This window comes from Sorex araneus, chromosome 3 (genome assembly GCF_027595985.1).
Source record: "Sorex araneus isolate mSorAra2 chromosome 3, mSorAra2.pri, whole genome shotgun sequence".
In the NCBI taxonomy this organism is placed as follows: domain Eukaryota; kingdom Metazoa; phylum Chordata; class Mammalia; order Eulipotyphla; family Soricidae; genus Sorex; species Sorex araneus.
The window spans coordinates 223,746,224-223,767,052 of record NC_073304.1 but is presented as its reverse complement, the minus strand read 5'-3'; the positions used below and the strand labels follow the sequence as shown (position 1 = coordinate 223,767,052).

Below are 20,829 nucleotides of genomic sequence, written 5' to 3'. Positions count from 1 at the left end.
TTACACCAAAATGGCAAATGGAATCTTTGGAAAATAGATCAATAAAAGCCCATTTAAAAAATTATTTTTTAGGGGGCTGGAGTGATAGCACAGTGGGTAGGGCGTTTGCCTTGCACTCGGCCGACCTGGGTTTGAATCCCAGCATTCCATATGGTCCCCTGAGCAGGTTCCTGAGTGCACAGCCAGGAGTAATCCCTGTGCATCGCCAGGTGTGACCCCCCCCCAAAAAAAAAAGCAAAAAAATTATTTTTTAATTTTAATGAATCACCATGAGATACAATTACAGACAAACTTTTATGATTACGTTCCGGTCAAACAATGTTCAAGTGCCCATCCCTCCGTCATTGCCCATTCCCTACCACCAATGTTCCCAGTGTCCCTCCCCCTCATTCTGCCCCTTCCCACATCCTGCCTCTGTGGCAGACACATTCTCTCTTTCTCTCTCTGTCCTTTTGTAAAAGCCCATTTTTTATTTTATTTTATTTTATTTTGTTGCTTTTTGGGTCACACTCGGCAATGCACAGGGGTTACTCCTGGTTTACGCACTCAGGAATTCCTCCTGGCGGTGCTCAGGGGACCATACGGAATGCTGGGAATTGAACCCAGGTTGGCTGCATGCAAGGCAAACACCCTACCCACTGTGCTATCGCCCCAGCCCCAAAAGCCCATTTTTAATCTTTGTTCTATCTCACAATGACATCACTATTGTCACCTGAGGGTTTACTGAGCTGCTTGGTGCTGGTTGAGCCTTTTGTGTTACTCTTTTCGCTCATGGAGCCTGCTGGGCCCTTATGCAACTTCCCTGTCAAACTTCCTGTGCTCTACTGGGCATAAATATGGTGGAACGGTGGCCCCGCACTCCAGGAACTGTGGAGCAGGGCTGTGTCTGTGGTGGAGGTGGTCGGGACTGGCGACAGGTGGGCCCTGGAACAACCTGCCCACCTCAGCCTCCGAAACTCGGGCTTGGAGCCCCATGTGGGGCTGTATAGCTGAAGGGAGGGTCACAAAAGCCGTGACAACAGTTGAATATTTCTGTTTGTTTTTTGTTTGAGGTTCACTCCTGGCAGTGCTCAGGGATGACTCCTGGCTGGGCACACAGGAATCATTCCTGGCAGTGTTCAGGATACTATATGGGGTACCAGGGATCGAACCCAGGCTGGCCGTGTGCAGGGCAGGTGCCTTACCTGCTGTACTGTCTCTTCAGTCCCACACTGGAAGGTTTCTGAACATGTAACAGGTAAAAAAATGACTCCCAAGTCAACCGCGTAATGACCCCAAGGTGTCTCCGACTCAGATACCCGGAGTCGGGGGCAAAGGGCAGCCTTGAGGCCATCCTCTGCATTAGTCCAGTAGACCCTGCAGGGTTGCTATGGGGTACCCTGTGCCATGAAAAAGGGTGCCGGGGAGGGAGGCTGTGGTGTGCCAGGGAATGAGCTGCCTGGGACCCGGGGCTGAGACTCAAGCTGTTGGGTCGGTTCCGTGGACCCAGATAGTTCAATGGGCCGAGCACATCCTTGCCTGCAGGGATCACGGGTTCACCCCCTGTTCCTGCATGTCCCTGAGCACCGTCAGGAGTGATTTCCAAGCACTGAACTGGAAGTAGTCCCAAGCACACTGGATGTGGCAAAAAAAAAAAAAAAAAATTAAAAGTTGGATTCCAAGTCCCAAAATAGGTAAAGCAGAGTTAGAAGGGGGCTCAGGGACCACCAGCCTGACCTTTGCAGGGAGAGTTAAGGCCCACTTGGGGATCAGAGTGAGGTCAGCTGTCCCAGTTCTGCCCTCCCCGACAGCTTCCACCCTGGCCCGCCACTGTGCTTTACTCCCATCAGGCACCGTTGGCTCTGGGGGACAGGAGCCTTGCCAAAGGCCTTCCTGGCTTGGAAGCATCTCCCGGACACAGTGAGTGCTCACAGACACTGACAGGAACTGACACGCTGTCCATGTGAGCAGACTGTGATGTTCCTAAGAGGACACAAACATGGACAGAACCCAGGAGCTCGGCCAGAGCAGCAGGGTCCAGGGGTGCCCATGTGACACCCACCGTGACACCCACAGGTGGGCGGCATTCTCCCCACAGGTCACGCTGTGGACTGTGCCGGTTCCCATGGTGACAGCAAGCTCCTTCCTGAGAATTTTCCTCCTCAAAGATTCCCAGTGCAGCTGTCTGAGCCCAGCTCCTCGCCCAGCTGCCGCCCCGGCCCACCCACGGCTCCAGGTTCCAGCTTGAACAGCAACTTGTTCTGTTGCCAGCAAGAGCCCCTGGGGAGCACCGGGCAGCGGCCTCGGCTCTTGCAAATGGCCATCTAACCACTTCTTTTTTGTGTGATTGCTTGGGGCCACACCCTGTGGTGCTCAGGGGATCACTTCGGGTGGGGCTAAGGACCACATGGGGTTCTGACCCACCAGGTCAGCTGGGCAAGGCCAGCGCCCTGCCTGCTGGACTATCTCTCCAGCTCCTGACCACTCCTTAACTGGCTTCAGAACTTGCTCCAGTGGCTGCCTCTTGCCCCTGCCCCACCCCCCATCAGAGTTGCTCCCCTCCTTTCCCTATACAGAGCCTTAGAGGGCCCCTTGCCTCTCAGCTAAGATCATGCCAAAGCCAGCTGCGAACCTCCAGGCAGGGGGGACAGCCTGGCTGACTGTCCCTCACTCCCCCGCCAGCTCTGGCCTGGCCTCCCCTGGGGCCACTCCTGCCCAGGCGTCACCTCTTTTACCACCACTGCCAAGTTCACGGCAAGTTCGCATCCCACCGGGAGAGCTTCCTCTCGAAACTCTTTCTTCTCTGTGTTTTGTTGATGTGGCTCTGTCGGGTCCCTGTGATCTGTCTGTCTGGGGGTCGCTCCCAGCGGTTCTCAGGAGACCCTGCAGTGCTGGAATTCCACCCCAGACCGGCCCCATGAGAAGCATAAGTTCAACCCGTGGAGCTCTCCCCAAGCCTGGTTCCTGCAACTAAACTGTTGTGTTGCACTAGGGGTCGGGGGAAATTCCCATAGTTCTTGGGTGAGTTTTTTGTTTGTTTTTTTTCTGAAGCTACGTTTTGGCCTATTTTCTTTCTGTGCTGTTAAAGTCTTGCTGCGGGTGCCCGTTGCTTAGCTGCCCACATCCTCTTTGGCCTGCAAACCCTGAGCCTTTGGTTTGGCTGATAATGTCATTTCTCCCCTGAAACTCGGTACCGCCTCCTCCCCGCCCACCTGGAAGCGTGTCTGGCCAACCAGAGGGGTCAGCGGGCGACCACATGACAATGCACAGCCAATCAGATGCTTCCCTGATTTTTTTTGTAGCCTCCCACCTCTGCTTCTGGGACATGCTTGGTCTTCCAAAAAGCTTGGTTGCAATGGTCTAGCATGATGCCCCGTGGAAAGTACTTGCCGCCCCAGATTTTCTCGCAGATTCTCTGCCACCCAATACCCAGTTAATGAGACGGTGCTGGGAAGGACAGAGTCAGCGGGCCTGGCCTCTGTGAGTGGGCATGGCCTGCAAGTGGGCATGGCCTGCAAGCGGGCATAGCCGGCAAGAGCGCAGGGTGTCTGTCCCAGACAGGAGTGCCGATATGAAGCCCTCTGGGAGGAAGGATGCCTGGAGAGGTGCAGGGCTAGTGAGGGCAGTAGAGGTCATTGCCCAGAGCCCCTGAAGCCTCCTCTGGCGGGTCCCCCTAGCTGCCCTCGCTTCTGGCTCTCTGTACAAGAAGATAGACCCACAACTTCACCTCTGATTTTTCCCTCCCACACCACCCACGTCACTAGACTCTAAATGCAAAACTTGCACATGATGAGCGATAAATCACATAGGCTCGGAGCTCCCCAACTAGTCCCGCCAATGTCACACAAGGACATGGAAGGATTTAATTTCTAACTAGACGCCTTACAGTAAAATGCTTCCCACGTCTCAGGCCCAGCATCCTTCTGAGGAAATGCCAAGCATGGCTCCCTTCTCTCCTACCCCACCACACCTCTTCCAGGAAGCCTTCCGATCCAGGTCTTAACTCCTTTGTCCTTCCCGTGATTTTGACCACTGACTTGGCAACGCTTAGGTCCAGCTGTACCACTGCATCCTTTGAGCCTCGCGATGTGTCTGAGACCTCCTACGCCAGTCTGCACCTCAGCCTGCCAACTGACTGAGGACTCTGCAGAATGGGGGCTGTGTTTCTACCATGGCACTGGAAACATCCTGGGGGGGGTGAATAAAGCCCCCGATTAGGGTGGGAACCAGGTACTGCCTCTCCACACAGGCTAGGAACTACACAATCTTCCTGACCCCTTGTCAGCCAGACCAGAGAACATCACCTAAGCCACAGCCTTGCAGCTGCCCATGGGAGTGCCGGGAGCGGGGGAGGGGGCGGGAGGGCACTGTGAGTCCCTGGAAAAGCTCAACATAACCTCCAGGGAAACCAGCGAACAGTCAAGATCAGTGCCCGATTAGAATCTCTTCAGCTACAACTCACGCACCATTTCTAACTCCCACCCCAGCCCCTCCGCTGAGGCAGTGAAGGCAGAATTTCTCCACCTACACAAGGCAGGGATTCTCCTTCCAACTTCGCCTCATTTCTGTGTTCCTTAGCTGTTGTGGATGCTTTTAAGGGGATGTTTGTTGGTCCCCAACAGACAATGAGGGGGCGACAACATATTGACCGTCTGGTGGTGCCTATGTGGCCGGCAGTGCTCTCTGTGTGTGTGTGTGTGTGTGTGTGTATGTGTGTGTTTGGGGGGAGACAGGAGGCTGCCACCCTGCTCTGGGCAACACGCCCCCTCTCTGGCCCCCTTCAGCGGCTGATGGAGAAGGCGGCTCAGGCAGGAACTGGAAACAGGGGTCGGAGTTCACAAAGACCCCCAGAAAGCCTCTGAGAGCCTGAGTTGAGTGGGGAGAGATGGACAGGTGGCCTCCAGGAAGCTGGTTCAATCTGAGATGGAAGAGTGGAGGCGACAGCCAGGCAGCTCAGAGGGGAGAAGCTCCAGGGAGGCAAGTTGTGTGTGTCTTTGGAAGGACAAGTTATGGGGAGAAGAGAGGACAGGGGTCTGGCGGGTGGGGGTTGGGGTGGGAGGTCGGGGTCAGGAGCTGGGCTGAGTCTGCAGTGGGGATCAGTGTGTGTGTGTGTGTGTGTGTGTGTGTGTGTGTGTGTGTGTGTGTGAAGGGGGGGGCAGGTTATAGGACAGAGTTGGGGTTCTGGGTGGATGCTCCTCAAGTTTCACATGGCTCTTGTCTTTGGAGGAAGGTGCTGGGACTCTGGGTTCCCCGCCAGGGCACTGAGCGCGTCCCTGAGTCCGGGCTGAGTTTGGAGCACTGGCCTCTGTTGGGGAATCAGTCGCTGCTAACCTGCCCCGTGCAAGCCATGAAGCACTGGTCTCCTGGCCCCCAGCCCTCCGGGGCCTCCTCATCTGGCTAGCCAGGGAAGGGGTGAGGCTGCCAGTGTACCCGGAGCTCAGGGAAAGCAATTTGCAGGGTGAGGGAGAGAGGCAGAGATCCTTCTCCCAACGTTTCCAGGCTTCCACAGGAGACACCAAATAAGGAGAAGGATTGGACACATTTGCACACTGACTCCAGACTGGTTTCCATGGAAACTGCTCCCCCCAAACCCACTCCTGACAGTCGCGACTGCAGGAGCTCGCGAGGACGTCTCTGGGGGTGGGCGCCTGTGTGGGGGCTCTGCGCTCAGCTTCCCTTTATTCCTCAGCTGAAGGAAGTGCTGAGGGCAGGCGCCGGGGAGTCTGGGAGCCAGAGCCAAGCGCCACTGTCAGGGGGAGCCAGAAGGAGCCCCAGTGAGGCCCGGCTGTAGAACATTCCAGAAGCCTGGGCTCGCTTCAGGGGAGTGCCAGGTCATGAAGCTCACCCCTGCCACCCCCCCTAGCCCCTAGCCCCCCCGTCCCCCGGATGGACTCCTCTCGGGTCTGCCTGAGATGGAGTCCAAACTCAGGAGCTCCAGCCATGATGGGAGGTCGGAGCTGAAGTTAAGCCCCTGACTCCTGACTTCTCCCACAGGAAGTGGATAATCTGCCTTGAATAATTATTTGAAGGGGACTGAATAGTATAAGGGGGCGGCACTCAGCAAGCCAAGTCCAGTTTCAGGCAGGGCCGTTTCTGGGGGGGGGAAGGGCAGAATCAGGGGCGTGGCCAGAGAGAGGCCACGGGAGCCGGTTGGAAGGTGGGGGCCTGGGATCACTCAGCCACACCAGCGGACCCCACAGAGGGAGGGACAGACAGACAACAGCAGGCTCGGGGCAGCCTGAAGGTACTGTCTCCAATTTGTCACTGAAGTTTTAGAACCGAAGGAGTATTTCTGTGCCCTGCAGTGTCACCAACTTCTGCTTTGCTTTCAGATCTCTCTGGGATTTGTGTTTGTGTGTGTGTTTTTTGTTTTGTTTTTAGGAGCCATCCCGGCAGGGCTTACTCCTGACCCAGTATTCAGGAATAACTCCTGGGGAGGCTTGGGGCATCATATGGGGTGCCAGGGATTGAACCCATGTCAGCAGGTAGAAGGCAAGTGCCCTCCACACTGTTCTATTGCTCCAGCCCCCCAAAATAATTTAAAGTCATTTACTGATTAATTAAATACTTAATTTTTAAGGATTTCCCCTCCCCCCCAATAAAACATGTTTTTATTTCATCTCGTTATGAAAGTGAATCCAAACTGGTCCTGTGACTCGTTTTGATAAATAAGATGTGACAGAAGAGAAAACAGTTCTGAGCCACAGCGAGGGTGGCCTGGAGAGCTGGGCCTCGCGTTTGGGCAAAGACAGCTGTGCTGTTTCTATAGAGACCGTGTGGCGAAGCCCCAGGGAGGAGAGGAGAGACGCCCCCCACCCCCTCGCTGTCTCTGCCAAGTCTCTGCGCTGGACCCTGTGGCACAGAGCCTCCCAAATGGATTGAGCCCAGGATTGAGCCCTTCTCAGAAAAACAGTGCACACCCCGTGAGTTCAAAGTGTGAGAGTGCCATACGAGCGTTCAGTGGCCAAGAACCAACCCCCCAGCAGAGGAACAAGGAGACGGGTGACCACAGACTGATGGTCAAAATGGCCCGTTTAAGGCAGAGCTGTGAGCGTACTTACAGGACATCTGAACATCTGAGGGGGTTGGAGGTATAGGACTGCACGTAGGTGTGATTGATCATTTACAGAGGTAAAGCGTTTTGGCGGAGGCAATTCTCTTGGGGAGATTAACTCAAGGAGACACGCTGTCTCCCAGGGACATCTATATTGCTTTTCTCTTTCCCTTGCTACTAGTAAATACGAAACAGTTAAGTTTACTTCTTACATTCTTGCAGGTTATTCAGATAAACATAGATGTAGGTTCCAAAACTTCATTCTCTAGGCTCTGAGAGCAAGCAAGACTTTTACTGTAATTCCCAGACTAAATCGTTAGGCAGGTTCAGCTTGTCCTTCCTCATGGGGGGTCCTGTCTCTTAAGTCATAATAGCTTGCATCAAGACAGCCTGGTTTTTTGTGCTTTTGTAGATTGTCCCATTTCGATGCCGGGGTGGCTTTGCTGCTTGCCCTGGGTCCATCCCAGTCCCAGAGCAGGACCTCTCTTTGTGGGGTGTTAGGAACTATAGCAACTGAAGCCTGAGTCAAGTAATTATAATGGTTACACAGGAATAGAAATATTTCAGAGTCAATCAGCTCCCAAATATTAGGAGCATAGCATTAACGGTCTTTCTGTGTTCAGGTAAAGAACACTGATCTATAGTAAAACATGAAAAGGCTATAGGGGAAATAGAAAAGCAAGTAGTCACTACAAATACAAAGTCCAGATTTCACCGCAAGTTTTTTGACTTAGAAGTAACTAAGACTTACTTGGGGAGTTGTGACAATTAGAGGTAAAACACAAAGGAAAGGTTAAAGATAAACTCAGGGGATTAGGGGTGCTCACAAGAGCACTGTAAGCTTCTCTGGGGAGAAAAAAATGGGGCAACTCACTGAGGAAGCCTAAAACACTTAGGGTTAATATTCAACAACCCCTCCCCAATCTACCTTTTTGTTTTGTTTAGGGGCCACATTCAATGGTGCTCAGGGGTTACTTCTGACTCTGCTCTCAGGGATTGCTCCTGGTGGTGCTTGGGGGACCATATGGGATGCCAGGGATCAAGTCCAGATTGGCCACATGCAAAGCTGGAGCAATAGTATGGCAGGTAGGGTCTTATCTTTCACTCAGTCAACCTGGGTTTGATCCCTGCCATCCCATATGGTTCCCGAGCCTGCGAGGAGTGATCTCTGGGTGTAGAGCAAGGAGTAAGCCCTGGACACAGCCAGAAGTGACCCAAAAAGAAAGAAGGAAAAATAGAGAGGAAGGAAGGAAGGAAGAAAGGAAGGAAGGAAAGAAGGAAGGAAGGAAGGAAGGAAGAGAGAGAGGGAGGAAGGGAGGAAGGAAGGAAGGAAGAGAGGAAGGGAGGAAGGAAGAGAGGAAGTAAGGAAGGAAGGGAGGAAGGAAGGGAGGAAGGAAGGGAGGAAAGAAGGAAGTAAGGAAGGAAGAGAGGAAGGAAGGAAGGGAGGGAGGAAGGGAGGAAGGAAGGAAGGAAGGAAGGAAGGAAGGGAGGAAGGAAAAAAGGGAGGGAGGGAGGAAGGAAGGAAGGAAGGAAGGAAGGAAGGAAGGAAGGAAGGAAGGAAGGGAGGAAGGAAAAAAGGGAGGGAGGGAGGGAGGAAGGAAGGAAGGAAGGAAGGAAGGAAGGGAGGGAGGGAGGGAGGGAGGGAGGAAGGAAGGAAGGAAGGAGGAGAGAAAGGAAGGAAAGAAGGAAGGAAGGAAGGAAAGAAGGAAGGAAGGAAAGAAGGAAGGAAGGAAGGAAAGAAGGAAGGAAGGAAGGAAGGAAAGAAGGAAGGAAGGAAGGAAGTTAGTTCTCCATCCCAATGATACCTGAGGCTGCTGCCACCCTCTGGGTTGCTGCAATGCCCCCCAGCTTGGCATCCCCCATTTGGGAAACTCTTCTCCAGCCAGTCAGCCAACTTGAAGCAGCAACCCATCTGCCTCGCTGGCTGCAGATGCCCCAGCATCCCCCAGGCTCACAGTATATGAGACAATGGTCATCATTTCACACCATGCACCATTGAGGTGGTTTGTATTGGACATAACCAAAAAAATCACTTTTGGGGGGTATGGTGCTGCCAGCAGGTCAACCTGTACCTGCGGGGTGAGTGCATCAGCAGCCTGATGGTGCCTTCAGGTTTCCTGATACTCCTAAATTGCCGCTGTACCTTTGGCCGAACCCAACAAATTGGGGTCAAGTTCACCAAGAAATATAACGGCGAAAAGTTAGGTATGTGGAAGCCACGCCCACAAACCACCTCCAACTCAGCTACACAAGCTCATTTATTGGCCTTATTTTAGAGACCCATAAATAAATCTTGAAAGAGATCAAAGGCTGCAGTTAATCTCGGACCCATGCAAGGCTGGGATTTACTCCTCTGGGGTAAATTGGAAGGGGGCAGGTTGGACTGTGCCTGCTCAAGCAGAGCCCCCGGCAGTCACTTGCTTCCACAATCAAAAATTGCCGATGCCATACTCCCAGCCTGACTGGACAGACCTCACCAAGAAAATTCAGGTATGTGGGTTTTGTGTCTGAAATCTCCAGGCTCTCTCGGGGTCAGAATAGGCTACCACCCCCTACCTCCCTGTACTCCTGGAAGCCGTGGCAGTCACATCCACAACCTGAAAGTGGCCACCCAATTGAAAAGCTACTCCCACCTTACTGTCCCAACAAAAATACCAAGTTCTCTGAAAAAAACGCCATGACCTCTTAGCACCTGTATTGCAAACCAGTAATGCACAAAAGGAAAAGGAGAGAGAGAGAGAGAGAGAGAGAGAGAGAGAACAATAAGGAAAGTGCTTCCCATAAAGGGATGTTGGGGATGGTGATGGGATTTGGGGAATGGTGGTAGGGAAACAGGGGACTTTGGTGGTGGGAAATGTACACTGGTGGAGGGGTGGGTGCTGGATCATTGTATGACTGAAACCCAATTATTAACAGCTTTTCAATGGTCTATCTCACAGATATTCAATTAACATTTTTTTAATTAAAAAAGGAGCTGGAGAGATAGCATAGCGGGTAGGGAGTTTGCCTTGCACGCGACCGACCTGCGTTCAATTACCAGCATCCCATATGGTCCCCTGAGCACCGCCAGGAATTTCTGAGTGCATGAGCTAGGAGTAACCCCTGAGCATCGCCAGGTGCAACCCAAAAAGCAAAAAAAAATTTTTTTAAATAATGTGGAGTTCCTGCCCAATTCAATCAGCTTAATCAATGGCTGAATAAATAGCAGTACTCCTACATTAAAAAAAAGAATCACTTTTGAAGAGTGCCAGAAACTGTGCTTGTGGTATATTTTCATAAATGATGTGGCTTGACCCTTTCAACAATACTTCCAAGGGAATGCGCCTTCAATGTGGGTCTTTCAAATGAAAAAACTAAGGCTTGGAAATAGCCTTCTGGTTAATAAGGGATCAAAGCAGGCTTGACCCAAGGGACCTTCTTGCTTAGGAACTCCTCCACACTCCCAACCACCACACTCTGACCACTTGAGGAGTTGAAGGGTGAAAAACAATGCTTTGTGGAGCAGATCCTGCAGTCTATGATCCACAGGAAAGGGGCCTCCTTAAGCATTTTCTCCTTTCCCTCCTCCCCTCCCCCTTCCTTTCCCTTCCCTTCTCTACTCATGCTCAGAGCTTACTCCTAGCTCTGTGCTCAAGGATCACTCCTGGTGATGCTCAGGGGACCACATGGGGTGCCATGAACCAAATGTGGATGGGATTGGCTGGGTTAAGAACCTGGTTAAGCACCTGCTGTACAGTCTCTCCTCTTTGTCCTTTTTTTCATTCTGTGCTGCTGAGGAGCAGAGCAGAGTCAGGGCCCTGCATCCGGTGTGTGGATGGGTGATATAAAGTTTGAGATTTTACTACAACTGTAACACTTGTACGAATCTTACAAGTACGAATCACCTCCATGATCAACGGTTATTTGAGAATGATGTAAGTCCTGCTCTCTGGTCCTCTTTTCTCCTGGACAGCGGAGCCCTGTGTCCCTCTTTCCCCACTTGGGGTGCCGAATGTTTGGGCAGGTAACAGACTCTTGTGGGTTTTCCACACTCCCATAGTCCAAGAAAGGTTCTGAGCTCTACGGGCATTAGCGCTCATGTCACCCCCCATTTCATCATCACAGATGAGAAAACATGGGGGACGGATATGGTGGAGGCTTCAGCAAAAGCACATGCAAAGTGGGCGCCGAGTCATTGAAATGCTGAGAACAAGCATTCGAGTACAGCAAAAGACCCCATCTCCAAATTTTTCCAGGGTCTCTGAGATCCAAGGGCCAGCCTGGCTGGAAAGAGGGTCGGGACTCCTGGTGGCCATCTGGAGGAGCGCTGACCACAGCACAAGGTCCAGGATGCCACCGCCTTGGTTCAGCACCACGGACAGCGCAGCAGACTGTCTGCTTGGGAGGCAACGCTGCTCCAGAGAAAGGACGGGGCAGGTTCTGGGCCTGAGCCACAGTACGACAGGTAGGGGATTTGCCTTGCACACAGTCTACCCAGGTTCAAGCCCTTGGCACCCCATTGGGTCCCCGGAGCACCGCCAGGAGTGATCCCCGAGCATCCCCCGGTGTGGTCCCAAAACAGTGACAGCAACAAAGAAATGAACTTGTGGGCACCACACTCCCACCTGGTCCCCAGGCAGCAGGGACACAGCCAGAGGGTCAGTCCAGGTCCTCAGCAGTTAGAAGCACAAGCAGGAAAGGGGAGGAGGGGTGCAGAGACCCGGGAAGAGCTGCCGGCCTGGCGGGGAGTCTGTGTTTCGACTTGGCGCTGCGGGCGCTTTCCATGCCTCTCCTACTTCCCCAAGTGACACAGCTGCTTAGAAACAAGTTAGTTACCATGGCAACCTGGTTCCAGCGATCATCTCCATGGCAATTCATGGGAGTTTTTCACCGTTCTGGTGACTACACATGGGCCGCCCATATGTACAGCGCAAGAAACTCATCAAAGTCACATTTTTAGAAGCGGAGCTTCTCATCAGGCCACTGTGCAGTCAGGATTGTCCCCAAGGAGGCTTTGTGGCACCAGGATGCCACTGCAGACCTCAGCTGAGCTTTACATGTTGCAGTTTCTTTTACTTTTTAGATTTTTCAGCCTTACTCAGTGGTGCCCAGGGCTTACATCTGACTGTGCTCACTCCTTTTTTTTTTAAAACTTGTTTTTTTTGGTCGCACCCAGCGATGCACAGGGCTTACTCCTGGCTCAAGCACTCAGGAATTATTCCTGGTGGTGCTCGGGGGACCATATGGGATGCTGGGGATCGAACCTGGGTCAACCACGTGGAAGGCAAATGCCCTACTCGCTGTGCTATTGCTCCAGCCCCACAGGGATCACTTCTGATGGCACTCAGTGACCCTATGGGGTGCTGGCAATGAAACCCGTGTTGGTCACATACAAGGAAAGATCCAGCCCACTGTACATGGCCTCAGCCCCGTACGCATCATCATCATCATCCAGTTGATCGTCGAATTTCTTAAGTGGTCTCAGTAACGTCTCCATTTGTCCTAGCCCTGAGATTTTAGAAGCCTCTCTTTACTTGTCCTTTCCAATTGTGCCGCATTAGAGGCTCTTTCAGGGTCAGGGGAATGAGACCCATTCATAGGCCATGGGGAGCTTGTGAGGCTCTCCCATGTGGGCAGGAAACTCTCGGTAGCTTTCCAGCTTCTCTGAGAGGGAGAACTAGGCTATAAGATGTCGAGAGCTTGGTCTTATAGTCTCTGGATGTTGGCTGTTGATGGGATTACACGGTGCCTGGGGTCAGTCCCTGGGTGTGACAGCCTAGCTACTGGAAAAGGGGGGATCTGGCCAGAAGAGGCCCAGTCCCGATCCAAGCAGGCTTGGAGATCTCAGTCCCAGGTCCCACACACCTGGGTTCCTATGCTGGTTCCTTCATGCATGAGGCTCCTCTGAATGTGTGGAGAGAGGCCTTGAGCATGGCTGTGGCTAGGCTCCAGAGGTCTTTGGCTTTGGGGGCTCTGCTTGGGGTGGGGAGGGAAACTGAAACCCACCCCCTCTGAAGGGTCCCAGTGAAGACACCCTGGTGCAGGGGCAAGAGACTCTCTGTGTTGCTCTCTTCCAGGAGCTTGGTCTTATAGTCTCTGGATGTTGGCCATTGGTGGGATTACATGGCGCCAGGGGCAGTCCCTGGGTGTGACCGCCTAGCTACTGGAAAAGTTGCTCATAATACAGTAATTTCAGGTATTTAATGTTCTAATACCAATCCCACCACCAGTGTGACCTTCCTTCCACCAATGTTCCCAATTACTCACTCCCCCACCACCCCCAGTTTACCTTCTTAGCAAGCACAAAACAACTTATATCACTTGTTACAACATATTGTCTCACGGTGGTATTACTAAAGTTATTTTCTGAATATTTACTGAGCTGTCAGGTGCTAGTTGAGCCTTCGGTGTTACTGCTTTCACTCACTGAGCTTAGTGGGCATCTATGAGTTTCTTAAGTTCACCATGGGTATGCAGAATCCTGCTGGTCATGAATTCTGCCCAGTGTCCAGCCTAGGACAGAGCCTCAGACTCCTCTGCTGGCAAGAAGGGTCAGGACAAGGCAAAAGGAGATGTATCCCCTGACTACAATCTCTGTGGTACTCCTCACCTCTCGGACTGCTACCTCTCACTTGCCTGTCCTCTGCCTCCCAGTGTGGGGCACCCCTGAGCTGTACCATCCTTTGTGGCACTTACCTGTGCTATGGGAACCCCTTCAACATGATCTGATCAGCCATCGATTCTCCCGAAAAAATTTTTTTCAGATAGGGTTTTTTATGGGGATGGGCGGGAGGGTTCACACCCAGTAAGGCTGCAGGGGTTAGTCCTGAATCTACTCAGGAATCACTCCTGGTGGTGCTCAGGGTCCACATGGGATGCTGGGGACTGAACCCAGGTTCTCTGCATGCAAGGCAAGTGCCTTACCCGCCGTACTATTTCTTCAGCCCCTCCAGAAAATCTTCATGGTTTCTAATCATCTATTGTGGATTTTCCTCTATCGTGGGGTACATCTAACAGTATTGGGCACAGCTTCTAGGGACCATCCGAGCCACACAGAGCAGTTTGGTATAAGAGGCGTTTGATAGGAGATCAAACCCTTGGTCGCACTTATGCAAGACATATGGGCTACCACTATGAGTCATAGCCCTGCCTTAGGTTCTCTGTAAATCTGTCCTCATATTTATGACAGTGTGTACCTGGCTGGTGGCAACATTTTGTCCTCCATCTCTTCCTGACATTTCTTTTTTTCTCTATTTATATGGTTCATAATAATGAATTCCTTTCTGTCTTTCCAAGGGAAATGAATGTCTTTGTTCATTTCTTCCTGGCTTACCCAAAGCCACACCCCCTTTCCATTTTGCTTTACTTTTGTGGGGGATAGGGCCACATCTGGTGAGGCTCAGGGGTTCCTCCTGGCTCTGCTTTCACTCCTGGCAGTGTTCAGGTGGGCATAAGGGATGCTGGGAATCGAACCCAGGTTGGCTGCATGCAAGGCAAATGCTATCCTGCTGTACTCTCTCTCCAGCTCTCCATTTTTCTTCTTACACTATTGTCAGCCTAAAATGGTGGTGGGGGGGAGCTTTCTTCTATCACCAGCAAGAATAGTACAATTTCATGGTGGGGGGTCACCAACACGTTCTACAACAAAATGAGTTACTCTCTAAAATACTCCTCCAACACTGGGAAAGTAGAGAAAAAGAATTTCTCATCCTCTGCCAGTGGGAATGTCAGCTGGTTTGATCTTTTGGGAAAATAATATGGGTACTCCTCAAAACACTAGGAATTGAACTTCCATATGACCCAGCCTACTCCTACTCCTTGTCATTTACCCAGAGGTCCCAAAAATTCTACCTGCTGTATTTTCTGTTGTACTATCACTCTGACCCCTAAGTAACTTTAAAAAAAAAAGATAAAAGGCCAGACCGATAGTACAACTGGTAGGGCATTTGCCTTGCACACCTCCGACCCAGGTTTGATCTCCTGCACATCTTATATTCTTCCCTCCAGCACCACCAGGAGTAATTCCTGAGGGCAGAACCAGGAGTAAGCCCTGAGCATCATAAGGTGTGATCCAAAGAGCCAACAAAAAAAACAAACAAACAACAACAAACCCCCCCCCCAACTCTGTTGTCTTTTATTTTTCCAGAAAATTTCAGAGTGTTTGCCAAAGAGGAAACTGTCCCTAGCCATGGGTAGGAAGCCCCCCCTCTAGCATTTCTTGTTCAGCTGCAAGGGTAAGTAGATACAGTCTCAGGACACCCCCTCCCTCTTCAAGACCTGGACACTTGTTTTGATTGAACTGGGTTAGGGATCAGGGCTCTGGGCATTCTATATACTTCCTGTGATTTTTTTTATGGGGAGAGGGTTGGTGGAGAGTGAGGGAAAGACCAAACCTGGCAGAGCTCCAGGTCCAGGTGAGGCTGGCGATAGAACCTGGAGCTCCTGAGCCAGAACATACTACACTCAGCCCTGTGCGCCATCTCTCTGGTCCACCGGGTGTGGCCTCGACTGCAAGAGGCCCAGAAGGACACGCTGAGATGTTGCTGACAAACCCCACGAGCATCTTTTGAATGGAACAGAGGTTTGCGCGCATGCGTGTGCATGGCCGTACCTTCCCCCTCCCCTCCCTTAGAATACTGGTCAAGAGCTGCATTCTTGTCATCCGCCACTTCCCATGCTCCCCTCTTTCCCTTGAAACCTCCCCTGACGCTCTTGCACTGCGGGGAGAGAGTTCTGCTGCCAGAAGCCTGCTAAGCAGGGCTCTGTGTGAGCCCCACTCCTGCAAATAGGAAGGGAAGAAAGTGGATGTTGTGGTGCAAACACTCCTCCACCCTCACCCCCCAGGGGACACTTGCTGGTGAGGACACCTTAGCACCCTGACCCAGAGGAAGGGAAACCAGAAGTGGACATTGGGCCTGGTCTCTGGGTATACCTGGAACCAGCTACCCGTCCCCCGGGGTGAGTGGCCCTAAGGCGCGAGGGCTTCAGGGGGTGTGGGTCAGGGCTGATGTCTGCTCTGCCAAGTCCCTGCTCACCTGGCTCAGCACAGGGTCTGACCCTCAAAAAGATCCACAATTGACTCCGGGTGAGTGACGGAACAGGGCCAAGCTGGACTAGACAAACGCCTTACCCACTGTATTATCACTCCAGAGTTTTCTCATCTTTAAACAAGCAGATGGGACCAGGGATTAGCTCAAAGGTCCCAGCTCTCCAGGGTCCCCCAGCAGTGGTCCCCATCCTGTGCAGGCCAGGCCAGGCCAGGGATTGCTGGCCAGGTCATTGCCCAGCACAAGCAAAATCATGCAAAGTGAAAACTGGAGTGATGCGGGCGGGGCTGATTGTTAGCCCTGTCCTTATCTATAGCTGTGTGACCAGAGGTCAATTCACTGACCCTCAGTCTCCTCACTGACCCTCAGTCTCCTCATCTTTAAAGTGGGATAGTAATGAAACCCTCCTCCCGAGGGTGGAAGCTTAGGCCTAATTTCTTGTCCTGCTTCACAAAGAGCTTTGAAAATTACAAGGTTTTTAGAAAGTTGGAAAGTACCAATGACTGTCTCTGTCCAGGGATCTTTCAGAGAACCCAGTCTATCGTGCTGGGAAAAAATTCCTACAAGAGGGTCAGAGCGATGGTACAGTGGGTAGGGCGTTTGCCTTGCACGAGGCTGACCCAGGTTTGATCTCCAGAATCCCATATACAGTCCCTGAGCACCACCAGGAGTGATTCCTGAGTGCAGAGCCAGGAGTGACCCCTGAGCACCACCAAGTGTGGCCCTCAAACAAAACAACAAAAAAGAATTCCTATGAGGCGCAATGATAAACAGCAGCATAATGATCCTTGCTATGTGTCTGTTACGTGCCAGGTGCTGTGCTGGATTCTTTACATGCCTCTTCCCCGGGCATGGTGGGTCCTAATGCTTCCATTCAATAGAGCGAAGAGGAAGCTGGGACAGCATAACTGTCTCGGATTCACAGAGCTCCAAGCAGGACAACCAAGATGTCAAAGACGGGCGAGTCTTAGATCTTCTAGTCTCCGGTTCTCTGCAGATTTTGCTCCATATCCCTGGCGGGACCTTGGAAGAAGATTGCCCCCTGCACCCCTTCTCATCCTACACCCCGTGCTCCAGACTCAGGATCATGCTCCAGTCCCAGCTTTCCCTGGAGCATTGTGTCTTATGCTCTTATATAACCGCGTCCCCTGCCCCCACGGTTTATATAAGAACGCTCGGTAAACAGCAACCCTTCCTTCAGGGAGAGCCGAGAGAGGTTTTACATGGGATCCCATCTTCCCCGCATCCCTGACCCAGCTCCGGTTGCCTGAGACCTGAGCCTCTGGGGAACATTTGAGCAGGCACATGCCCCTCCCCCCATCACTGCCCTGAGCTGGGCTGACGGGTCCAGCACGCAGCCTCACACACCTGTCGCGGTTATCCGTTGGTTCTTCTCCAGGGAGGAGATCCTGCAAAGCTTCCCGCCAAGGCTTTCCTCGCCCAGGAAATTGTGGAAACGTCACTCCTGAGTCCCCCTTCTTGTTCCCAGCGCCGTCCGCAGCCCATCCCGTTTTTCAGAGAAAAACGCTGCTCTCACTCGGACAGGAAGTGTGTAAGCCTGGGTTCCCCCTCCCCAAACTCCCATTTTGCTGTCCTGGGGGTGGTTTTGGGAGGATGGGCCATCGGCTGAGCTGAATGGGCCTATCCTTAGGTTTCCCTCCGGGCCACCATCCCCTCCATCCCACACCTGGGGTGACCTGAGCTCCAACTGTCCCAACCCAGGTACCTGAATCACTCAATGCCACACTTCTCAGATCAGGCTGGACAACTGGCGGATGGCACCGAATTTCCCAGAGAAGGTTCTGCACATCAGGGGTTTTGCCTCATAGATACTCCATAAGGTGTCTCTGACCCTGACTGTCACGGGCTTGTCTGACTACCTGGACCCATGTTCCCAGGTCAGACATTAGAGGTGGCTGTGAGGGAGATCTAGGGGAAGGGCATCCTGATCCCAAAGATTCTAGGTACAGGAAGGTCCAGGGATCAGAAGATTCTAGAGTCTCCCTAATCAGTGGCCCTGGGTATTTTTGACAGCCCCAAATCCCCAATATGAAGCGAGTGCTGAAATGTTCTGGCTGCTTCTCTTCCCAGTTCAGGCTTCAGCCAGAGAAAAGACAATGCAAAGCAGCTCTCCCCCTCAGAAACCTAGTTACTCTGCGGTTGGCTCCGGGAATGGGATTATACAGACCACAAAGCCAATATTCTCCCAGGCCAACCCTTGGCCTCTCGCCCCAGCAGTGCCACCCCCCGCCCCCCTCCCGGCCAGTGTCCTGGTTATGTTTTCTAGGCTGCAAGTCCTGCACCATCGAGCACCAGGATTCCTCGGGGCTTCTCCCACTGACTGTCCAAATGCCCTGCACAGAGAGATGCACTTCGAAGCCCATATTCTGCCTTTCAGACCTCCCAAATCCTTTACCCCACAAAGCCCCTCTCCCCTTATCGCCCCCACAGCCATTCGGCTGTCCTCACTGTGGGGTGCAGCGAGGACCCTTTTGGGGAGCCTGCTCACCTCTCTGGGGAGGAGTGGGAGGAAAACATGCCCGAGGTTAAAGGGATATGCTGAAATCTTTACTGAGATCTTAACTAGATCTCCATCCCCCATTCTGTTTCATTTGTTCTAGGCCCCGATGTGTTGATTTTGCTATTTTCCCCTTTCAGCCTCAAGTCATGGAATTTTTTTTTCAGTTCATGTAATAGTCAATTCAAGTTTCCTAATGATTTAATTGATTTCACTGGCTGTTCCTACAACCCAGTCCTTGGGTCAGGTTCCCCGCAATAAGTGCTTGCTTTCAGACACACACACACACACACATACACATACACACACACACACACACCAAACAACACACACATGCATATATAGACACACATACCTCACACGTACCCCCAGAGACCATACAACACAGACACACCCATACCCTGCACACATATAACACACAGACCACACACATGCAGACACATACCACATAGACCATACAACACACAGACTATACACATGCACACACACACCACCACCACACACATGCAGTCACACACCACACAGACCGTACAACACACAGACCATATGCATGCAAGCACACACACAGCATAGACCATACAACACACACCACATACATGCACAGACACACACCCACACCCACACACCCCACACAACACACACAGAGGTAGGGGTGGGACACCGCCTGAAGGTCAGGCCCGACGGCTGCAGTTTTATTACAAGATTTCTTTTTAGATGCGAGATCAGCTGAGTCCTGGATCCTGCATCTCTCCCCGCACCCCCACGCGCACACACAAAACGCCCCATGCGAGCGACTTAAGCCCCAAGTTGCAATCTTCTTCTTCTTTCTTCGTCTTCTTCTTCTTCTTCTTCTTCTTCTTCTTTTTTTTAAAGTTAGGAATCCCCTCCCCACTCCCTCCCGCAAGGCTGGAGAGCACGTTGGACCGAGGAGCCGGGTAAGGAGGTCCCTTTCTGCGAGTCGCGCCGTGTCGCCGGGGCGGGGCGCCCGTCCGGGGCAGTCTGCCGCCGCGCCTCGAGCCTCGGGATGCTCCGGGCCGGAGGACGTGGCTGCGGGCCCGGGGGCTCGTGTATCCGAGCAGCCCCCGAGGCGGGTGGCCCAGGGGCGCGCCGGGCGCTCAGTACAGCCCCAGGATGGCGGCGCCCGCGTCCTTGGAGGGCCGGCGCTCCTGCACCAGAAAGTTGATCATGCTCTCCGACTTGAGCAGCAGGTTGCAGCCCAGGAAGAAGACGCCGAAGAGCACGGTGAGCGACAGCACGCAGAGCACGGCGATCTGCGCCACGCGCGCCACCCACAGGCTGCGCTCGTCGGGCGCCAGCCCCGCGGGGACCCCGTCGCTGGCGGCCAGCGGCGCGCCCCCCGGGCAGCAGCCCAGCCACGTGCCCAGGCCGTGGCTGCGGTTCTCCTGGACGCCGCCTGCCGCCTCCAGGTCGCTCTGGTTCAGGAAGGTCGCGTTCATCGCGCCGGGCGCGCGGCTCTCGGGGCGCGCTCCGCGGGCCGGCTTTGGGAGGTCCCCCCAGGCGCGAGGACGGGGGGGGGCGGGAGGCTGCCCGTGCGTGGCACCCCTCGGGCCGCCTGCCCCTGGACCGCGGGCGAGAAGCGGCGGCCCGGAGGCGCGAGCAACAGGCGGCGCGGCAGCCGCACACCCGCCCGGAGCGCGGAGCTGTCGGGGACTGAGCCACAGGCTTCCCGCCGCCCGGCCCCCAGCGACGCCCCGCCCCCGGGATCGGCCCGCCCCCTAGAGACGCCCCGCCCCTTGGAAACGCCCGCCTGGTCGCCGTCGGCGGGCTGGTAGCCCAGCTGCTGAGCCCCGGGAGTTCCAGGCTGCGGCCACCTCGCAGCTGCTTGGCGTGAAGCCCCGACGCGGGGCAGCCGAAGACCGTGACCGGAAAGAGTCTGCCCAGGACGCCCGTGCAGGAATTGGGGCTCTTGGCAGTTAGGATCTTCCCAAGTGGGCCCTGGCAGAGGGGCTTCGCGGCAGGGCCTCCTCCCCCTCTCCCTTCCTCCTTCGCTTCTGCGCTGCGGCCCTGCATCACCGCAATCTCTCGAGGGTGCTGAAAGATGTTGCGGTGGCAGATGCCCTCTGTTTCCTTTCGCGGCCCCTCCCCAAATAAGGAGTTTTTTTTTTTTTTTTTTTTGTACAAAAACACCGCATTGGAGGGCAAAATAGAGCACAGGGCGTAGAGAGTGCACGTGGTTGACCTGGGTTTGATCCTTGGCCCCCCATTTAGTCCTATATGGCACAGGCAGGTAT

General features: G+C 53.4%; 1 protein-coding gene across 1 annotated transcript; it reads right to left on the bottom strand.

The window, feature by feature from the left end:
• Window positions 1–19,242: 19,242 nt before the first annotated feature.
• RPRML (reprimo like) lies at window positions 19,243–20,279 on the bottom strand. The gene has a single exon (XM_055131833.1). It carries the CDS (start codon window positions 20,032–20,034, stop codon window positions 19,693–19,695), a length of 342 nt encoding a protein of 113 aa, XP_054987808.1. The 5' UTR covers window positions 20,035–20,279; the 3' UTR covers window positions 19,243–19,692.
• Between the last annotated feature and the right edge of the window lie 550 nt (window positions 20,280–20,829).